Source organism: Filicampus tigris, chromosome 3 (assembly GCF_054856515.1).
Source record: "Filicampus tigris isolate MCC_2025a chromosome 3, RoL_Ftig_1.0, whole genome shotgun sequence".
Taxonomy (NCBI): domain Eukaryota; kingdom Metazoa; phylum Chordata; class Actinopteri; order Syngnathiformes; family Syngnathidae; genus Filicampus; species Filicampus tigris.
In genome coordinates, this window is record NC_141219.1 from 2,542,797 (window position 1) to 2,564,931 (window position 22,135).

The following is a 22,135-nucleotide window of genomic DNA, read 5'->3' on the forward strand; positions in this document are numbered from 1 at the left end:
TAAAATTGCATAATAAAATAATTTATTGAAGGGAATCAAGTCATAGAAATGTACTTTTATTTTAATGTGGTAAGTTTTGTAATTTTGTAAAAAAAAAAAAAAAAAAAAAAAAAATATCACAGTTGGTACTGCCAACATGAATTTACAATAAAAAGTAATTACAATGATGGATATTCCTTGGCACTGATACAAACCAGTTTTGCTTTGGGGGGGAAACACATCAACAAAGAATTAAAACAAAAATAAAATTACTAAACGAAAATGAATTGATTTACTACATTTCAGTGACTTACAACGATCGAATTCAGGATTCTTAGTCATTGCACAACTTGTCATCTGTACTCCCTTTAAAACAAACTGCTCTTTGAAGAAGGGAAAGACCCAATCATCTGAAAATGAAAACTTTCTCCAAAAAGAAATGTACAAACAAGAAACATAAGTTAAAAAAAACCCATCTTTGCATGCGTTGATTCATAGCCAGTAACAAGGTCTCTTGCCTTACAAAATGGGACAAATGAAAAGAGTCAAATAAATAAATAAATAACGTCGTGCACCCCCCGGAATCCCATCAAATCAAAATCCTCCTTGGCCTTTTATATACTACGAGGGCAGTACTGCTGCTCATGAGCCACAAAGTGGTCCTGAGAGGACTGAAATGTCCCAAAAGATGAAAAAGGTTCAAACCACTGCTCTATATAAATGTTCTGATAACGTACTGTACATTTTACCATGATCTAAAATGAAGACACCAAATTCTAATGTGACCTTAGAGCAGCTAAGCCTTTTGGTGGAATGTTGAAGCACCGCCATGGCCCGTTCTGATTGGTCACGAGTAGATGGTGATGACCTCGCGCCCGCCGCCTCGCACTAGCAGCACTCTTTCCAAACCTTCGGTCAAAACCTCCAAAAACTCCATATCTGAAGTGGGCACAAAAAGGTGAAGGAAACAGCGGTACAAATGCTCTCATTGTGTGTCCGTTGCCGCGGCAGCAGAAAGGATACAGTTCTCGTCTCCGTCTGTGTCGCGAGGCGGTCCCGGCATGTTGAGGAGCACCAAGCGAGCGTCGTGGGACCTGTTGACGATCACCTCGTTCAGCTTGACGGCCGTGTGCATGCGCCGCACGTTGGACTGATCCCTGGGTTACAAAATGATACCCGTTAAAATACATTTTCTTCAAAAGTTTCGGAAGCTCAAATCAAGGGCACTAATGGCCTGGCTTTCAATGTTTGAGAATGGTTGTTCTGCAGTAAAAAAAAAAAAGTACTAATACTGTAAACAAGATTTGTTTGTTTTTTAATGTTTACTGTTGTGGTGTTAGGCAGTCTTGTAATATAACGCTGTACAAAAAATGTTTCTGTCCGAAGTGGGCATTTTACAAAGATTTTCTGGTCCGTCTTTAATCATCCATCAGCAGCCTGGGTAACCGTCTGTCATTTGTTAGTCTGTCATTTTTCAAGCCAAACCTATTTCTAATCATCAGTTGGTTTGTCCATCAGTCAGTCCGTCAATTAAGTCCACCAGACGTCCATTGGTCCGTCAGTTCGTCCTCCCCCCCCCAAAAAAAACCATCAGCAAAACGGGTGTCTGTCAGTGACATACTGAGATGACAGATGCGGTTTGTCATTTTTAAAAAGTGTCCCATCATTCGTCAATCGTCAGCAAGACGGACGAACCAGTCCATCAGTCTGACGGAATGCCCATCTCTGGTTACTGTACTTCAATAGATTTTTCACCGATCTGTATTTAACTTATACATATATTTCTGGCAACATTCACTTTTACGCCACGATATACTTTGTCACGAAATCACTAAGACTTAAGTCCAATCAAATTTTTCGTTGATATAGTGCCTGAACCACAGTGCACAAAACGTAGAAAGTCCAGGCTGTACGGATCGGTTTGGATAATGACAGCGGGAGGTCATAAAAATGTGATGCCTGTCAGAAGTCTGTATATGGGCGAACGCAACGGTAAAACGTATCTCTCGCACTTTCTGTTATTCCATCCGGCTTGAGTCCAGCAGATGGCCCAGGCCATCATGAGGCGCTTTAACTACTGTACAATAAAATTATGATAAATATAATCAGAATTCTAAAAGGTTTGCATACTTTTTTCGGACTACTTTTTACTCCCCACACATACTGTAGTTACATTTCGTCAAAAAATGAATACCGGTACAATTACTCATGATACTTTTAAGTACAACAAATGTCACATCTGCTCAAGTAATCTTCTCCAAAGCGACTTTTACTTACTAACAAAGTTGTTTGCTGTGAACATCCTTGCACTTTTACTCAGGTCTCGCTTTCAGATACTTGGAAAAAAGACCGCTTTGCTCATAGTTGTGAGCAAACTCTGCACACGGTGACTTCGGGTGTATCGCGAGTCTTTCAATGTTGGGAAATTGCGACTCACGGTTTGAGACTCATGAGCTCTCTGAAGTTTTCGGGCGCGTTATTTCGGATCCTCCTCTCGGCCTCGCACTTCTCCTTCGTCCACGTCCTCTGAATGTTCTCCGGCAGAGGACTGTCCAGCGTGTCCTCCTCCTCATCCGAGTACAAACTTCCCATTCGCACTAGCAAGTGCCTGTCCTTAACAAGTTGGGCCTGCCAGGATGAGCGCATGCACGTCAGCCTTTCAAACGGGCACATCTTGACGACGCTTGTGTGTGCGTTACCTCTCTCTTCCTCTCTGCGCTGGACAGTCTCATCTGCCTCAGCATTTGAGATCTCTGCTCCATCATCAGCGTGCGCTCGTAAGTGTATGCCGAGATGTCGCTGTCGTGCTGAAATGTGTACGTTCATCCTTCATCAATAACATCACATCAGAACTGATCATTATCACCTCTGTGAATGCAGAACTCATGATACAGCTCTTATGCTGGCTCTGATTTGGTAGTTTCGGTGCACCTTATGTGATCACGACAAAAACAATGTGGGTCTGCATTGGCACTTCTGGAAAAACTCTTAATAGTCAACCCCAAAATTTTCTGTACTACAATATGTGCCTACATTAGTCTAAACATTCAACATGGCCGCCCCCTGAGATGGCTAAAAACGGGTGGATTTTACTACTCAGCTCATATTCCACAAACACAATATCAATCCAATTGGCATGTTTAGACAAGTGGGGCTACGTAGAGCATATTGTAAAGAAAATGTTTGGGTTGACTTCCCTTTTTTTTTTTTTTTTTTTTTTAAATGTCAATTTTCTAGTAGTACATGACAATGACAATAGAACCCACCGGACATCATTCTATTGTTTGATATGCAGATCAGACAGACCAAGGGCCAATCACCAACTACCGACCTCCCGACCCCCACAACCAACTACTTGCCTATCTACTGACCTAACACTAACATTGATCTGACCGGCTGGCTGACTCACCAATCAACCGGCTATCTACCCACCTGCCCAAACACACACATAACCTGTCCAACTTTGTGACCTAAGGACCAACCAACCACCACCCACCTACTTTAGTAGCCAACGTACTTAACTCCCTACCCATCAACCCAATTAACCAAACCACTCACAAATCCCTAACTAACCTCCCTACCTCCATAGCCAGCCAACCAGCTAACCAACCACTTTTGAGCTTTGCTTCTTTTTAATGTGCTTTATAGCCACCTGGGTACCATAAATGAATCAAAACTGTGTCAATCAAATCTGTCAATTCCAAATAGCGTTGACGTGATTGCGTGGTCAATCAACTTGTCTCTCCTCTCTCTATCCTCTTACCATCTCCACCACTTCCACTTCAGCCTCTATCCTCAGCTGGTAGAGGAATGTGGCGAGATCCTTCTTCATCTGGATGCTGTTGTCATCCATCTGGGCTACCGTGAAGATACGCATTCTGCACTTTCTCCACACCTAGGAAAAACAAAAAGCAGAACTTTGTAGCTAAACTCGCATCCAAATCGCATTATTGATCGGATTTGTGTTGTTCTACTTTGTGTTGCTTGAGCAGGAAAGGCAGCAGCATGAGCATCCCCCCGTCGTGGACGATCCACCACACGTCAATGCTGCCGTCAGTGAAGCGCTCGTGGTTGCTCGGGTAGAACGACACGTTTTTGGGCACCATTAGAGCCAGGTGGGCCGCAGTGGTGCAACGGACTGTGTCTGGGCGCAGAAGAGAACACGAAGGCCATTAAGGGCTTAATTGAAGCAGAGCGGCCCAGGACATGAGGATGCATAGAGTCGTGATGTTCCAATATACAATATGTCATGCGGCAATGATACCAGGATGTTCACTTTATGGTTCAAAATTCAAGAGCAACTAATTATTTTGTTAATCATAAAGTTTAGGCCTTTAAAAGTGACACTGAGTAAAGCGCAGTTATGTAAAACTAGCAAACTGTACTTCAATTGGAGGTAACGCAGGTCATCATTGGTGAGATTTTGTTCGAAACCAATAGAGTTTATGGATTATGACGATCCTTTAAAGTTTCAAATCAATCAGAAAAACTCCCCAAAACAGGTCTCGAATAAGTAAGTTGGAAGAGAAAAATGCTTAAGATTGCCATTGAATTGTACCGCAAATGCTTTTAAATCCAGGTATACTTTTTTTCCCCCATACTTGATTGAGGTGTTTTAAAGAGAAGTCACCACAAAAATGTTCTTTTCAAGAATATGTTCCATGCGCCTCCACTAGTCTCAACATGGCATTCGGACGAATATTGCTTTTGTGGAATATGAGTTAAGCAGCAATATCCAAATGTTTTTAGCCATCTCACGGGTCGGCCATTTTACCACTTGCTGTCGGCTGACAATGACATCACAGTTGCTCAGGAAACACACAATTACGGCTCACCTGTTTTCTGAAGCTGAGTCATGATTGGTTGTTACTTGAGCCCTGAGCAGTTGTGATGTCATTTTCAGCCGACAGCAAGTGGCAGAACAACCGCCCCCTGAGATGGACTAAAACTGTTGGATTTTGCTACTTAACTAATATTCTTTTAATTCATATTCTACAAACACAATATCAATCAGAATGCCGTGTTTAGCCTAGTGGGGCTGCATAGAACACATTATTGTAAAGAATTTTTTGGGGTTGACTTCCCCTTTAAAGCACTTGTAAAATACATATTCCAAAAATCTTTTTCTTGTGCTTTCAGTTGTTTTACAAATTTTAGTAAGCTACTTTGTATTTATTTACTTTGTTTTTAAAATGTCTTGAGTTCTTTTGTTTTTAAATGTTGTACTGTTAATTATGTGAAGCACATTGCGTTTCCTTGAGTGTGAAATGTGCCATATAAATAATATAGTACGGTGGTCATGGTGGGGTATAAGAATATACTGTATGCCAAGATTGAAAAGCTAAATGTTGAAATGTGAAATAAGTCACCATCAGAGCTGCGGCTGACAATCTGATGTTTGACCTTGTTTGACACGGTTTAAACATCAACAGGATTGATGTGCTGATGAAAATCGCTATTGACCAGACCAAAAAAAAAAAAAATCAAGCTAAACGGTTTGAAAATTGGCAGAGAATTGCAACTCCACAAGCGCTGAAAATAAACATTAAACGGAGCAATACTTGCATTCTAGCAGGCCAACCAAGCGGCTACATTGACTTTCCGAGTGCAAAAAAATGCAGCTGCTTTTCAAGGGCTCACTGATAAAAGTCTTCCAAGCTCGAGGGTCCTCGCTCTGCCTCCATCCGTAAGGCCATCCCATCATCACCGTGTTGTGCTTCATGCCCCCGAGACCGCAGGACTGGATCAGGTGGACGATGCCCTCCCGCACCTTGGTCGCCACCACCACCTGACAGAAACCCTTCACCCTCTCGATGTCCATCATGTTCTTGATGGTCTGGCGGAATTAATCAATCAATCTTGATCAGTAAATGTACCATTCGTCACCGCCACTGATAAGCGTGCTCAAAGTTCTGCTCAGACGCAATGCGTGACCATTGGGAAAACATCTTCATTTACCTGCTCTGCTGCTTGGAGTTCCCCGTAACTTTCCAAGAAATTTCCCTGGATGACAGATCCCACGATGGTAAGACCCTTGCCCGCCTTCAGCTGCGAGGCAAAGGTCAGCAGTCGGGGATATTTGATGTGGAGGTCCTCATCCAGCTTTGACAGCACCAGCAGCTGAGGTCTGTTGGGCCAGTCAACGGGGACATAATTACTTTCAAGATGATTTGGTCTGGCATCAATAATTTGAAGGAAGACTTCAGCGTAGCTGCACCTCCAGTTCTTAGTATGCGGGGGTCCGACTTCGAGCCTCAACAGGGCATAGCGCGCAGCACTGAGGGATAGTCCTCTGATGCCGTCCCCCCACTCTTTTTCTGCTCTGTTTGGATGAGTGGAAAAAGGCAAGGCCGTGAAACGCGGCAAGACTAATGTGGACATATAGTAGGGCCGCGCAATATATTCAATAAATATCGATATTGCGATAATGGCCTATGCAATGTGCATATCGCTAAGACATGAAATAATTTTCTTATGGAATTGTATGCTTTTATCTCAATTTGACCAATCAGATATAAATCTAAGTGAGCATCGTTAAAGTGGAAATCAACCCAAATATTTTTTTTACAAGAATATGTTCCCAGCGGGCCCACTAGTTGAAAAAAGGCATTCTGATTAATTTTGCATTTGTGGTATATGAGTAAAGCAGCAGCAGATTGTTCCGGTGCACCTGATGTGATCACTACAAAAACAATCTGGGTCTGCATTGGCACTTCTGGACAAACTCTTACTAGTCAACCCCAACATTTTCTTTACAATAATATGTTCGATGTGCCTCCATTAGTCTAAACACGGCATTCTGATTAATATTGCATTTGTGGAATATGAGTTGAGCAGCAAAGTCCACCCCTTTCCATTTTGTAAATTTTGTCGACTGAAAATGACATCACAACTGCTCAGGCCTCAAGTAACGACCAATCACAACTCAGCTTCAGAAAACAGGTCAGCCATGATTGGTCGTTACCTGAGCCCTGAGCAGTTGTGATGTCATTTTCAGTTGACAGAAGTGACAAGATGGCCAGAGATGGCTTAAAAAAGGTGGATTAACTCTTATCCCACAAACGCAATATTTATCAGAATGCCTTGTCTCAACTAGTGGGCTTGCATAGAACATATTCTTGAACAAAATATTTTTGGGTTGTCTTTCCTTTTAAGGTTCATGTTAAATATCGCAATATCAATATCGCTGTAGTCATTATCGCATATCTCCAATATCGCGCAGCCCTACCAAACAGCAATGGCGCTACGGACATACCCCTGGTACTCTATGTACTTGTAGATCATCCCAGCAATGCCCATGGCCACAATTGCATAATACCAGGAGGAGATGAACATCAAGGCCAAGCACATGCTCATTCCGAGGAAGGAGAGAGTCCTTTGTGGAACATAATCAAGAACGCATTGAAACTAGTACCGGCAATCTCGTTGGCCAACTTCATGATCATTTCTTCAGATAGACTCTCCAGCAAAAGCCCCATCAAGCTTTTCCAAGCGCAATGAAGCCGTTTGAGGTTGCTCTCACCAGTGGTAATATCGGAACCTCGGCCTCCAGTTGGGGGTGCGCAACAGTGTTTGCACGGCACAGGCCAGGTTAACAAAGAGATAGCACATCAGGAAAAACCTGTGGGGAAAATCAAAGCAAACATGTCTGAATAGAATGGCGAGCGGACAGCCAAAACGTTACGATCCGATAAAAGTACCGCTTGAAAAACGATGCCAGTTCTAAAGAAATAATGTTCGGTTTTAACTGACACTCTTAAATATTGTTTTATTGGATCACATTTTAATGGGTTTTGTTGATTGAATCTACACAGGCATACACCTGCAAGTCAACGTACATGGAAAGGATAGGAGCCACCATATCCAACGAGGCAATCAGGATACCAAGCTCAGCTATGAGGCCCGTCAGCAAGAGGGCCCATGTTGGCTCACCGTTGGTCTTCCCGTGACCAAACACCTGAAAGGAAGACAAAAATAATCAGCAAAGCACAAATCTTGCCTTATTTCTCTGTTAGCATTAAGGGCTAGGTCTTAGGGTTCGGTTATGAAATGTATAATCCACAAGGTGAAATGTCTCACTCTGAAGAAAGGGATGATATTGTCCTTGGCGATGGCCTGAAGAAGCCTGGGAGCCCCAGTGAGCGTCTGCAGACCTGCTCCCACCGTGGAGAAGAAGGAACCGATGACAATGACCCAAGGGGATGGCCAGGACAGAGTTCCCACCACCAAATTGTTCCGAACTGCATCGCCAAACCTGAAGGTACAGGCTGGGTGAGTTACACAAAGAATACCACTTGGTCACTTCAATGGCGGCTTGCAATAGGATGTAACTGGACTTACTTGTCTCTTAGGACCACCCCTTCGACACAGGCCCCAAACAGGATAACAGAACTTAGATCTTGAGACAAAAAGTCAAGGGATTTACGATTTACGGCGGGTGAATCGACAACCAAAACCTTTGATTTGATATGGTGACCAAAAATAAGGATACAGACAAGAGTAGTGGTGGTAATCGCTAAGATGGTTCCAATGGGAATGGACTTCTGAGCATCCCGGAGATCTCCAGACCTGTTGGAGCCTGCCATGATGCCTTCAAAACACAAGGTCAATGTGATGGTTAACCTTTATGTCAAACGTCTTTGCAGTCAATGGAATTCACAAGAAATCCTAGTAGCACAGCCAACGGTCTCTTCTTTAACACAAAGATCCTGCAAAATTGCAGCAACAGACACCTAACTAAAGCGAGGGGTGAGGCATTTTTACATTTTGGTGCAGATGTTGAGGAAGTGGCAGGCTTTTTACTGTTACAGTCCTCACAGGACTGAAATGATGAAATCATCGGGAGATTCGAGTATCTTGTTAGACGAAGAAAAAAAAAAAAAAAAAAGCTTATTTACGTGCACACGGTCAGGAGGAAGTCAAGCTAACCGCAGCAATAACAGTAACACGACGCTAACGCTGTAAGAAGCCAACTTCAAAAGAAACCTTAACTTACCAAATAATATTTTGACATCAACTGCCTTGTCCCTTTTATGGATTTGATATTACCTCCAAAGGTGGAAACTTGTCCGGTCAGAGCCGGTACATGACACTGTCTTACCTGTGGCCGATGGGAAGAAGATGCCCACCAGCAATGTGAAGGACGTGGCAATGTCTGCTGACACGTACAATCCAAAGTTCTCCATGGTGCTGTGGGAGTCCATCGACGCCAGGCCGTCCTTCTCCACTATCTCCCCTTTCTGCAGGTAGTCGCCCCATAGATTGTCTGACACAAACAGAAGACAAGGGTCAGTTCCGGGGGGGGGGGGGGAGGAAATAGTACCTGTCTATAGGCCGGTCCGCCTCTAATTTTCAACGGCCGTCCGTCAGCGAGTTCGACTAAACTTTCACTCCCTCGTCGATACCTCGAAATATTCCACTCGCCAGTCCGGGAATGCCCTGGATCTCTGTGACGTTATTCTGCAAGAAGTAGTCATCGCACTGCGCACTGCTCATGTTCCCCGGAAGGCAGAACAAGTCCCACAGTTGACTGGGTGCTGTGACGTTGCCAGCGGTGACAGTCTTTGTGCACACATCAAAACGATCTCGGACCAATGTCCGGTTGCCAAGCATGCAGATCCTAAAACGGTGAAAGAAGACCACCAAAATATTTCAAACAGCTTTCAGTGGGATGCGCTACAGCCGCGGCGAGAGTTGGACACAAACTTACGGGAACTCTGGTGGATGAGAGATAGACTTGATTGCGCCGGCGTAGATTGAGACGATTGAGATAATGACGCAGGCGAGGAAGAGCGAGGCCAACTTGTTGACATACTTGACACCCACAAAAACCACCACGGCCATGAGACTGAGGCAGATGGTGCCGTAGACGCGCATGTTGTTCAGCATCGCGCTGTCAGTGCCGTGGTGGTCTGTAGCATGAAAGATGGCGGCCTGAGGCACCAGATATTGCTGAGAAAGGAAGTGAATACAGAAATATATTACATTGTCATCTCTTTACATGGCATGCACTCATCCACACGTAATCCCAACATTTTCCATAATGGATCGCGCTTCATTTGATTTTTCAACTACATTTTTTTACGAAACTTGGAACTGATATTTACTTGAGTAAAATCTTGGAATTAATGTGGAAAAAAATTTAAAGAATATTTTGATACATATATACATATATATATATATATATATATAATATTTTATAATAAATATAAGCTAATACTGTTGATATGTTCTCCACACAAGCATTGTCTTTAAACTTTAAATTCATTTTTGCAGATGGCAGGTCTGACGTCTGCCTCCCACATCATGTGTCAGTTGTAGCTAAGGTACCAAAATTACAGTCAACTCAGGGTAATTGTTTTCCTGAGGAGAAAAAAGTGCTTTGTCGTTGACGTGCAATATTCATTTCTCCCAATGAATGACGCAGCCAGCATGGTGTCTATCAGAGCCGAGGGCAATATTTAGCAAACACAGAACGTGCTCCTTCCTCTTCACAGACATCCTGGCGTTTTCAACGCTATCTCACATAACCAAATATGGTTCCTCTGCTTAAAACTGACCAAGAATATTTCAATGGCTCCGAGGATGTACATGGCCGAAGCAAAGGTGGTGCCCAGGTAGAAACACAGGCCCACAGCTCCTCCAAATTCTGGACCTAGAGAGCGGGAGATCATGAAGTAGGCTCCACCAGCTAGAAAAAGGAAACACAATGTTACAAACCAGATGCTCCAAAATGCCGTTTTATGTCATTTTAATGCAAGGTTATCACTCTATCTGTGGCCAGAGTGATCCACACATTACCTGGAACAACACCATTTGTTGCAATGGCACTCATCGATATGGCAGTGAGCATAGTCTGCAAAAGGGAAAGAGACGGTGCAGTTAAAAAAAAAATAAAATAAAAAAAAAAGGTTGGCACAGATGTTGCGATGGAACATCTGTGCGGCATGCTAACATCCACCCGTCAAAGTGACATTCGGGCACATCGTCTTCCAACTGAATGAGCATAATCCCTGCTGAAATAATCAATATATTAATGCCCTGTCCTGGGAATACATACAAGCTTGATTATGTAAGGCGGTGGTAGGCAATGGAGGCGCACGCTGCAGTAGCCACTATTAACTACAAAAAAATATATATTGTTGATTTCTGTGGCAGTGTCTGTAGTGTATTTGTCATTCTGAATTTTTAAAACAGCTACTGTATTGGGCAGGTATACCAAATGTGGTGGCTCGTGAGTAGATTTCTATTGACTGGTAGGCAGAAGGCACAGGCTCATGACCCACATCCACCCGGCATATTAGCCTAGTTTGTGTTTGTCCGTACTTACACATGTGCAGCACATGACAACAATCAGCAGGGACTGCACGATGCCGGCCACCCCGACGATCCACGTCAGCCGCAGGAAGAGGATGACCCCGAAAATGTTTTGCAGGCACGGCAAGTAGACGCCCATCAGAGTGCCCATGTTGGGGGACTGAGGAGGCAGAAAGAGGTTTCGAGAAAGAGAGAGAAATGGGGAGTGATTATTGAGCAATTCAGGAAACAGCAGTATTGATGCTCATTATTGATTGGTGGACGCTTTAAAAAGGTCACTGTAGACTGTTCCAGCTCTTGCATGAACAGCGAACTCAATCCAGTCCACCCAACCATCCAATTTTCTACACTGCTTGAACACGTTAGGGTCACAGGTGAGCGACCCCAGCTGACTTTTGGGCGAGAGGTCATCCTGGACTAGTCGCCAGCCAAACACAGTACACATATCGTCAAACAAATATGAAGAACGATGGAGAATTTCAAGACTTTGATGGCTCTAATGCGCATGCTTTTTGATGTAGGAGGAAGCGGGAGAGAGAGAAAAAGTAAACTTCACTCCAGGGCCAAGACTTGAACCCTAAACCCCGGAACTACTACTTTTTTTTTTTTTTTTACAACATAGAAAAGATGTCCACACATTTCCACCCTGGCTGTTCAGTACAATATGGTAAATTAATACGCCGACAAGAAGAATTTGTGTTTAGTCCTAATTTTGCAACAAGACTTATTCAGTCACAAGAAACTCCTAATCTCCCTTTGTAACAGTGCCCATGTCTGTGCCGTCAACAATATATGTCCTGTGAAAATACACCTATGTCCAATTTTTTTCCACGTTCATGCGATGTCTGTAATGTGGAAACACCATTCACGTAAAAATAAGAAAAATGAAAAAACAAAAATGGACCTAAGTGTTTTTTCAAAGGACAGTGACGATATGTAAATATTGATAGTGCTATGTTACCCTTAATACAATAAAAAGGCAAAAGCAAAGCATATGAAAGAATTCAGTTTTATGAATGTTTGATATATCAAGATTGATATTTAAAAACAATTAAAAAACAAAAATACATGAAATTTCAATATATGCATAGAATCATGAATAATGCTGAACAGAGTAGATATTTTTCTAGTAGGGACTTCTTAATTTTAGATATTTGTTCTGACATTTCGATGTTAGTTCATTCCATTATTTGGTACCTTTTATTAAAATGCGGTGCGTTTTTAAATGTTGCTCTCACATGCACTCGCTGGAACTGATTAACTTGCCTGGTGGGATAATTGCAATTCTTAATTTGAGAGTATTTTGAAAATTCTCCTGAATATTTTCATTATTAAAAAAAATGCATTAAGAGAAATGCTCTAAGTCCATCTGTAGCCAGCCATTTCAGAAGTCCCAATTTATTCAATCATGGAGTTGTGTGCTCATATTTGCCAGTCTTAGAAATGATTCTGATGTGTTTTCTTGAGTTAGGCCTGAGTACATGCCTTAGTGATTTATTATTTTGCAGTTAACTTGTTGTTACCTACCTTAATAACGTTGAGTGAAAGGTCCAATGATGGTAACAGACTGATCCTTGAACAGATTAAATGCATTTTTATTTCATTTTATTTTTTTTAATGTGATCAGTGCTGAGAGGGTCCATTGTATTAAAGCCAAGCTTGCCGGACAATCTCTCAGCAAGTTTTCATACCGAACGTGGCTGGGGAAAAAGGCCTATGGGCGAAGGCTAATTTTACGAGGCGTCTTTGCACCGTTGCACTGACCTTGGGAGTCTTTCTCCGCGAGGCCTCGGCGCTCTCCTCCTCCTCGTGCTCCTTGGCTCCCTGGGTGATGTTTGTGTAGCTGACCAAGCGACTGAGCAGAGACGACACCTTGGGTCGGATGTCCAGCTCTTCCTGAACGAAAAAACAGGGGGACAAATGGAATAAAATCTTACAAAAAACAAAAGCCAAGGGAGTTACTTGAATTTGAGAGACAAAGATGCACAAAATACCTCAAACAAGGCCAGGTTCCTATCGTAGAAATCATTCTTCTTCTTCTCATCAGGACTGTTGAGAAACGGGCTGTCTTCTTTGTGATTGCCATGTCCTATCATTGGAAACAAACAATATACAATTGCACCTTTATAGAAGCCGCACCCACTCTATTTAAAAAAAAAAAAAATTACGATAAAACCATTTACCCGGTATAAGCCGTATCTTTATATAAGCCGAAGCCTAAGTTGAAAAATTTGATATTTACTGCATTTACAGAACAATTTTCAATTGTAAATGTACATGTACGTACCTGAAAATATTCTTTCCTAATAGTCGCCTTTTAACACGACAGCAACTTTTGTGATTAAAACAGAACGGAGCCAAGAGAAAATAATTATTTAATTAATTAGAATAATATTTCACTGCCCGCTGCCACTCGAGGTTGTCAGTTAACGTCCACCTTTTAGTGCTCTACTTCCGCATATCGCCTAATTCATAACCTAGTGCATAGCGCCTTCGTCTGTTGAACTCATCCACCTGTAGTCAGATCCTGTGAACGGCAATCGTATGGTATTGTAATTCCGGTTAGAGCGCCCCTAGCGGCAGAAGAAAAATCCACAGAAAGCCGCACCTTTATATAGGCCGCATGGTTCAAAACCTAGCAAATAAGTAGCGGCTTATAGTCCGGAAAATACAGTGGATATAAGATGAAAGCATTTTGCAAACATACATCTGTCATTAACGTTCTTCCATTGCAATAACTTCCATCCATTCCATTTTCTATAGCCTTTTGCACCTGTTGTTTGAAGCCACCCACTTTTCAAGTGAGCAAAAGTATTGGAACATGTGACTGATTGCAGTTTCCAGTTGCTCCGATGTTGCCTTTTAGATTGAGTGCTTAAACATTAGATAGTCCTTGTTTTTGGCTTTGGGTTTCAACTGTGAAAACTGTATTTCCTGTTAAGCAAACAAAAGAAATCCATTCGAAGCAGAGAGAGGAGGGGAATCGATCAGAGCTTTTGCACAAACATTGGGCATTCGCCAATATAACAATTTGGCATGCACTGAAAAAGAATGAAAACAAGCACAGAGACGAGCCACAAAAGCTTTGGAACAAAGTTTTATGAGCTGATGACACCAAGATTAACTTCTACCAAAATGATGCAAAAGCCAAAGTATGGAGAAAGAAAGGGTCGTCGTAAGATCAAAAACACACAAGACCACATGTGAAGCGTAGTGGAGGTCATGTCATGGATTGGGCTCACATTGCTGCTTCTGGAACGGGCTCGCTAGTCTTTATTGATGACCTAAGTCATGATGGTCGCAGCAGAATGGAGTCTGAAGTCTACAAAAGCAATTTGTCGGGCAATTTGCAGAAAAATGCATCCACACAAATCGGGAGAACTAGAAGCTTCATCATGCAACACGATAATAACCCAAAACACACTGCCAACACAACAAAGGACTTCATCAGGGAGAAAAAGTGGAAGGTCATCAGAGCTTAACCCAATTGAGCATGCATTTTGCCTCCTGAAGTGGAGAACCAAAATATTAATTCACAGACACAAACAAGAATGAATAAGTATGGTCAAGTCCATTTTTTTCACTTTTAATTGTTTTTAATAATCTTATGCTATGTCTTTTCCAATACATTTGCTGACTCGAAAAGTGTGTGGCTTCAAACAAAAGATGCTCTGTCCCGAGTTATTTAACACAACTATGTGTAAATATCATGAAATAAAAGCTGGAATCCTCAACTTTTGTCTCATATTAATCTTTCAATCAAAAACTCAAATGTGTTCAGTCTACCATAAAAATAAAGAAAAATTGACCTTGTTGTTCCAATACCTTCGGAGGGGATTCTATGGACAATTTCCTGAACCTAGCACACGATTTGGGAATATGGAACAAAGCAAACTCCACACAAATAGCGAGGCCTGTAGCAACCGTAGTTACCATACATGGTTCCTTGCCTAATAGAGCTACACGACATTACATCTACTTCAAGTAACACACGGGATGGCTCAGAATCAAACCCTGGCTAAAAAAATGTATGCGTGCAAATGTACTATCCCAAAACGACACAATAAGTCTTGTATCAGCCTTGTGGGAAAAACAATGAGTTTCAAGGTATAATCTCCTGCAGCACCAGTGGTTAATAATAAAGATGTGTAGCCCTCACTCACCTGTGCTCAGTGTGGCAGAGGTGCTGCTGCTGGTGTCACTGAGGCTCAGCATAGTTATGAGCCGTGTTGCGCACGCTGCACTCACATCACCAACTACTATCCAGGACACCCGCTCACCCTGGGTCAACACCCACTGCGGGGCCTGACGCAACACGCGGCGCATGATAGTGAGGCAAATGCGGCAATGAGCCTTGAGCTACCTTCCGTGACTGTTAAGGTGTCTCAGTGAGGTGCATATGCTACTAGAGGGCAGAACTAGCAAATGAATACATACATGTGGTTTCTATCACAATCAAAAGGCTTCACGGATGAGTTGCAGCAAGGTGGAGAATTAAAAATAAGAGCACAACACTGTCATCTGGTGTCCATGCATTGAAGCGCAATATAAGTCTCTGGTAATGTTACAGGTCAAATTAACTGTCAAATTGTTTAAAAATCTACCAAAACACGTTTTGTAAATGGGAAGAAAAAAAAATCTTCAACTTATTAACATCGTTTTTCTTCTATTGGTTTACATAAATTTATGATGTCCTTTTTCCAAGACTAAATGGTTCACATTGACCCATGACCATTTTTACTGTAGCAAAGACACAAATGACAACGGGAGGCCAACATCTGCATTAATGTCACTAACATGTTCCATGTTCAGGATTATCAAATTCATTTGCGGGCAGTTGAGAAATAAATCCCATATTTATTCAGACCGCTCTCTGATATTATAGTTTTGCTTTGCCAAGATAAAGCAAGATGCCTGTTCTTGTTTGTATACAACACCCTCCATAATGATTGGCACCCCTGATGAAGATGTGTTAAAAGCTTCAAATAAATTGGGAGAATATGGGAGAATGTCCTATGGCACATCAGCTCTAGCTTCACAGATGCAAAAATAAAGCATACCCCAAAAAAGAACACTGTCCCTACTGTGAAACACGGAAGAGGCTCCGTTATGCTCTGGGGCCGCTTTGCTACATCTGGCCTCAGGGTGTCTTGAATCTGTGCAGGGGACAATGAAAACTCAAGACTATTCAAGGTATTCCAGAGAGAAATGTGCTGCTCGGTGTCAGAAGGTTTGGTCTGGGTTGCAGCTCAAGGGCCTTGCAACAGGATAATGACCCAAAACACACCCAAGAATGGCTAAGAGCAAAACATTGGACAATTCCGAGTAAACACGCAGGATCTTATATCTAAAACCATCTCTTGATAAAGTCAACTTTGCTGTCACAGGTTTAATTGCAGCTACGGTGCAAAGATCTGTAAAAAAAAAAAAAAAAAAAAAAAAGCGTAGCTGATAACACCGAAATGTCAGAAAAGTCACATTAGCATTTTCAGCGAGTGCTTTTACAAACAGATCAATTGCAAAAAGAGCTAATATCAGCTTGTCACATCTGTTCCAAAGTGATACGTGCGCAACTTAATATTTAACTTCTTATAAGGGAACCTTTGTGTTTCATTTTTGGGTACAAAACAAGATTTTTCTCAACAGTGTGTCCATCGGCTTTTTATTGGAAAAGCCTCTTATCTGCTAAACTTCCCCTATTATTATTGAATTAAAGCTTTAACACTGAGAAGCAGATTAGCTCAATCTATTTCCTATTTAGTACGGTTTCTACTCCACCGCATAAATACTCTGATATTCTGATATCCTTCCAAATACAGAAAGATTCTCCCCTCAATAATCATCTTTGCTTTGATGATACCGTATTAGCTGAAGTAGTGCTCTTCGTTCTAGTCGACACCCTGTCCAAATTAATCACAGAGTGCACTTAATTTTAACTCATTCACTGCCAGACATTTTCAGGCCCTCGTTTACCCTAACCTTTGAAAAATGTCTGGGATTGAATGGCTGGACTGTGAAAAGACAAATAATTTCGTCAATGGCAGTGAATGAATTTTAAATAAATAAACACAGCACCCTAAATGGCCGAGCTGGGCATTCCACCTTTGTGACCGACCGGTCCGCCTAAGACGCCCATTTTGCAGGCGATAAACGATAGACGGGAAACTTTAAAAAATAGTCAGACTAAGCCCATTTTTTTCCCGTCTATGTAATCATCTATTTTCGCTATTGTAAGACATCAACTAAAGTCTACCCGTTAAATGAGTGACAAAGGCCGAGTAGAAAAATTGTAAGAAATCAACTCCTTAAATAAGTGAGGCCAGAGTAAAATGTATATTACACCAATTCTATTATAATACACAGTATTTAAATTGACTACCATGTGGAAAAATATTTTCGAAGTAAAACATTCTTTATCATTAAAAAATGCATTTGTAGATATAAACGACTCCGGCACAGGTAACGACCAATCACGGCTCAGCTTCAGAAAACAGGCCAGCCGTGATTGGTCGTTACCTGAGCCCTGCGCAGTAGTGATGTAATTTTCAGTCGACAGAACTGACAAAATGGCCGCCCCCTGACATGGCTAAAAACGGGTAGATTAACTCTTACTCTACTTTTCGATGCGGCACAGCTCAATTTGCTGTTCTATGGTCTTTTTACATTTTCCTTCTTTGCCATCACTGTATCCTTCGATGCTGACATCACAAAACAGGAATAATCCAAAGCCAAACTTCCATGTTATGTTAAACCTAAAGAGGAGGGAAAGCATTGGCCGGGGTGGCCAATGGTCCATATTGCGCAACTGCAAACTATCTGCCCAATGTGGTGAATGTATGGGAGTGCTCTACTGGCTCTACCACAATGATCTCAGTGTTACGGCGGCGGCCTATTACTGGAGCTGACAGAGCTGTGTTCATAGGCTGAGGATGACGTTACACTGTGTCAGTTCCTCCCAGGCTACGAGTATAAGATCATCATTCCCACAAGAGAACAGAAACCTACTGTACCTTAAACTCAAATACTTCATTGACTGTCTACCCATCCATCTATTTTCTACACATCGTGTCCACCTTTGGGTCATAGGTGAGCTGCAGCCTATCCCAGCTGACTATGGCCGAGAGGCATGTACACCCGGGACCTTCCGGAGGTCAATCGCAGGGCACGCACAAGACAAACATTCACACGTAGGTTCGTACGTAACACTTGTGAGAACACAAATCTTCTTCCTGCAATGACATCAACGCACCATGAACCGAGAAGGTCCTGCTCCGCGACATCTTTTGTACTGATGCCATTGTTGCGGTGCATCGCCATAGCGATCTGGCAAACTGTTTACACGGCCTTATTATAGCATGCGCCTGTTCTCCTCATTCACCACAGTCTCACTTCCTTTTTTCGACAGCATGGAGTCATCATGGCAGCTGCCCGCAAACTGGGATGGGAAGCTCACTGCACAGCAACACGTTAAACGACAAAGTAGTGTGCAACACTCGCAGAGAAAATATTACGTCTGTGTATTTTTTTAGCATGATCTGGGTATTTTTTGCAGCATATAAATCTAACTGAATATTTAACATTTGACATTTTTAGGGGCTATACATCTTGTTCAAGCCATTCCTTATGGAAGGACCTGCTGTGCAAAAAAAAAAAAAAAAGTTTGATCAATGGTGAAAACTCAAAATAACGGCAAATAAATATTCAAAAAGCAAGAATGTGTTGATTTCATAGTATTTATTTAAGAAATGTGTACTGGCCTAGTCAGGTAAGCGTCACTGAACTTGTTGTTGAACCCTGCAATTGCCTTTAAATGTTTCTTTGCACTTGTTTTCTGCTGTGATTTCTTAACGCAACGCAATGTGTAAAGTGTTTTAAGATCCACTACAAGGGTAATAATAGAAAGTTGGTAACTATGTGCACAAAAGGAACCTGTGAATGTTTCAGAAAAACCAGAGGAAGTGTTCAATGAAATATGGTACAAGGGAGATTACTTATTTTTGATTGAACTTTTTTCGGCGAGCCTTTAGCGTGTCAGTGTGCATACCACTCACTTTGAAATACTTTTTTTTTTAAAGTAGGCAGACTGTGTGGGTTTGTACGAAGTGTGGCCTTTGGTTCTGTCATATTCTTTTCAAAGACCGCACCCAATGTGAGTCTTTTATTCCACGACATGTTTTTTCTTTCCTTGAGCGCATGTACAAATCCCACATAATCACACTCCTCTTGCCTTGCACCCACTCTTCGTTTTGGATCCTTCCCCCGTCTTTCTTGTCTGAACAGGGTAGAAACACGTGAGTGACAAGCTGAGGCAGAAATGTGCTGCAGCCCATTTTGGTCAAAGCAAATCCTCCCTTGGCACAAAGACATGAGCACCATCTTTTGTATCAGGCGCCTCTTGAGGCCTTTTTGTGGTGTGTGCTCCTCAACGCAGCCTCCCCGCCTCCCTCCGAACAAGCACACCCCCGCAGTTGTGCCACTTCTCAACCCTTTCCAACTGTGTCCGGGTTTAGTCTACTTTTGAAAAACTTTTTGTCGCCATTCGTGTACACACGGGAGCTTGAAAACCTGGTTTCTGGCCTCGGTAGAATCGCCATGGTAACCGCCCAAGCAGCTGTTCAGAAGAGGGGCTCGCCACACACAGCTAATCGCCACTTTTGACAAAGTTGTGCGGCTTACCGTCAGAGCTGACGGTGTCTTGGTTATCCGGTGGTCCACCGTCCCCGTGGTCCACCGCGTTGATTCCCTCCAGACTGTCATATCCAGACTGGGCTCGATCCCTGACGGGTACCACCGTAAAATGAGGCATGTTTTCATTCCCAACTCCAGCTGGGCATAGCAGGCTAGCTGTTAGCTCCTCTTCCCACTAAAGACAACTAAATTCCACCAGTCTGCGCTCATTTCCTCCGGACCGGGTCTGTTTGCAATCCACGCCCACGGACCGGCCCCCCTACTCGGCGGAGTTCTTCTTCCTGGGAAAGAAGGAGTGTCGTAAATGTGAAGTCATCCTCCCCTTTGCAAAGTTTCAAGTGTGACCCCGGCTTTGCTTGTGTGTGCAAACGGTGCATCCTGACTTCAGGGAACAGAGTCAACCGTTGTGTGTTCAAGGTCCGAGGCGAGCAGTCACTGCTCTGTGGGCCTTTTGACTGCTACGTGGCAGTCTGGGTGGGTGGGTGGGTGGGGGGGTGGGGGGTTGTTCCAGAATCAATGAGAGTTGTACCTAAAAACTGGAAAGAGTTTGCACAAGCATTAACTCTCGGCCCACGCTCTCCAAGACTGGTCGTAAAACCATAAAAGCGGCGGATCATAGCAGAACTTCTGTTTGGAAGTCCCCCGAAGAGCATGCTTGGGTGGCACTTCATGATCTCTCTTTTACTTTTATTGTTGGACTTTTTTTTTTTTTTTTTTTTTTTTTTAGATTGACACATATTTACAACATAACAAATCAGGCAATGCAATATAACATATTTTACATACATATACAACAATATATCAACAATAAATTCTATGTTAAGATGAATAAAATTTGCAATACAATAAAGAAAGTAAATTAAATCAAAAACAATTCACCTTTCAAAACGTGAGCTACTCGTTAAACATTTCTGAATGTAAAGCAACTATTGATTTCCATTTTTATCTGTTATTAGATCAAGGGACTTAAAATAGTTATCTACCTCAATCAAAAATAATGTGAATAACGGGTTGGAATTGGCAAATTTACATTTATGGTTGTGAAGCTTTCCTAACAAAACATATCAATTATAGTGGCCAATTTATTACTTGCTATCCGATTACGTATATGGAATGTGACTGCGTTTACATTGACAGAGGGCATATAATAACAATACCCAAATTGTACAAATCACTAACATAAACAGACATCGTCACGCCATCGTCTTAAAATACTAGCCTGAATAATATTTTCACAAAATGATTATTATTGCCTTAATTAAATCTCTTTTCAGGATGCTGGCCATCAAAACAAACTTGGTTAAACAAATCATAACCCTGAAATGAAATTCAAATTTAATATTATCAGTATTTGGTTCAGATTTTATTGTTTTCTGAAAAGGGGAAAATGGAGAAAATATATTTTGTCAAGGTGACGAAATATTAAAAATACACTAAATGCAAATTAATTTTACATTACGACATTGGCCGATATATCTGCAGCAATTTTTCTTAATAAAACACAACTTTATGGTCTTCACTGCACAGTAGTATATTACTATAGTAGATAACGGCGATTAATGTGTTTATTTGTGTAAATAAGGGCGTAGGTTAACCAATCGTTGTATTTTGATGACGTCAGGATCTCGTTCAATATAGGCGTTTACAGTTTTTTTCTGAATGCTAACAGTGATTCTTGTAGCACAATTTCCAAAACCCATATCTATCGCAAAATTACTCGTAGAGTTTACAAAACTCAAAGCACAAACGCTTACTGAGTTATTTTGCAACCTACCACTTATTCTCAATTTCCAAAAGATCAACTCACTAAACTATACACATTTATGGCTATTATTATTTACACTATTCTGTCAAATGTCTGGCCACACTGTCACAGGATAAAACTGTCAATAATTTGTTCACTTCGCAATCTGAGCACTTAAGACACAAAATGTATGTATGTATTTATTTATTTATTTATTTATTTAGGGCGGGAAGGGGTGTTTTGTCATGGAAAGACGCTGTTTTCTATTTGTTGTTGTTTTGATGTTTGCAGTAGAGTAAAACACCTTGAATCTAAATCCTTGAAATTTGGATCCCTGTATGTTTACAGAACGATGACAAACGTAGCAACTGACATGGCGTGCCTTGTGCACAGAGAATGATTTCAATT

General features: G+C 41.9%; 1 protein-coding gene across 1 annotated transcript; it reads right to left on the minus strand.

Annotated features, from left to right (window-relative positions):
* slc12a4 (solute carrier family 12 member 4) lies at positions 1-20,415 on the minus strand. Its single transcript, XM_086025427.1, has 24 exons — positions 19,972-20,415; positions 13,290-13,384; positions 13,060-13,191; positions 11,309-11,455; positions 10,780-10,834; positions 10,539-10,669; positions 9,689-9,930; positions 9,384-9,598; positions 9,080-9,244; positions 8,471-8,569; positions 8,320-8,377; positions 8,059-8,233; positions 7,818-7,936; positions 7,502-7,600; positions 7,235-7,354; positions 6,197-6,301; positions 5,938-6,106; positions 5,620-5,815; positions 3,954-4,123; positions 3,743-3,874; positions 2,679-2,786; positions 2,417-2,607; positions 1,003-1,136; positions 1-918 (listed from the first exon to the last, which is right to left on the minus strand). The coding sequence occupies exons 1-24, from the start codon at positions 20,099-20,101 to the stop codon at positions 827-829; spliced, it is 3,279 nt and encodes a 1,092-aa protein (XP_085881553.1). The 5' UTR covers positions 20,102-20,415; the 3' UTR covers positions 1-826.
* Positions 20,416-22,135: the final 1,720 nt, after the last annotated feature.

Coding starts and splice junctions, on each gene's coding strand:
- slc12a4 (XM_086025427.1), bottom strand. CDS start 20,101: ATGCCTCATTTTACGGTGGTACCCGTCAGGGATCGAGCCCAGTCTGGA. Junction 13,192..13,289: donor GGAACCTGGCCTTGTTTGAG/GTATTTTGTGCA, acceptor TTTTTCGTTCAG/GAAGAGCTGGACATCCGACC. Junction 8,234..8,319: donor GGGGTGGTCCTAAGAGACAA/GTAAGTCCAGTT, acceptor CTGTACCTTCAG/GTTTGGCGATGCAGTTCGGA.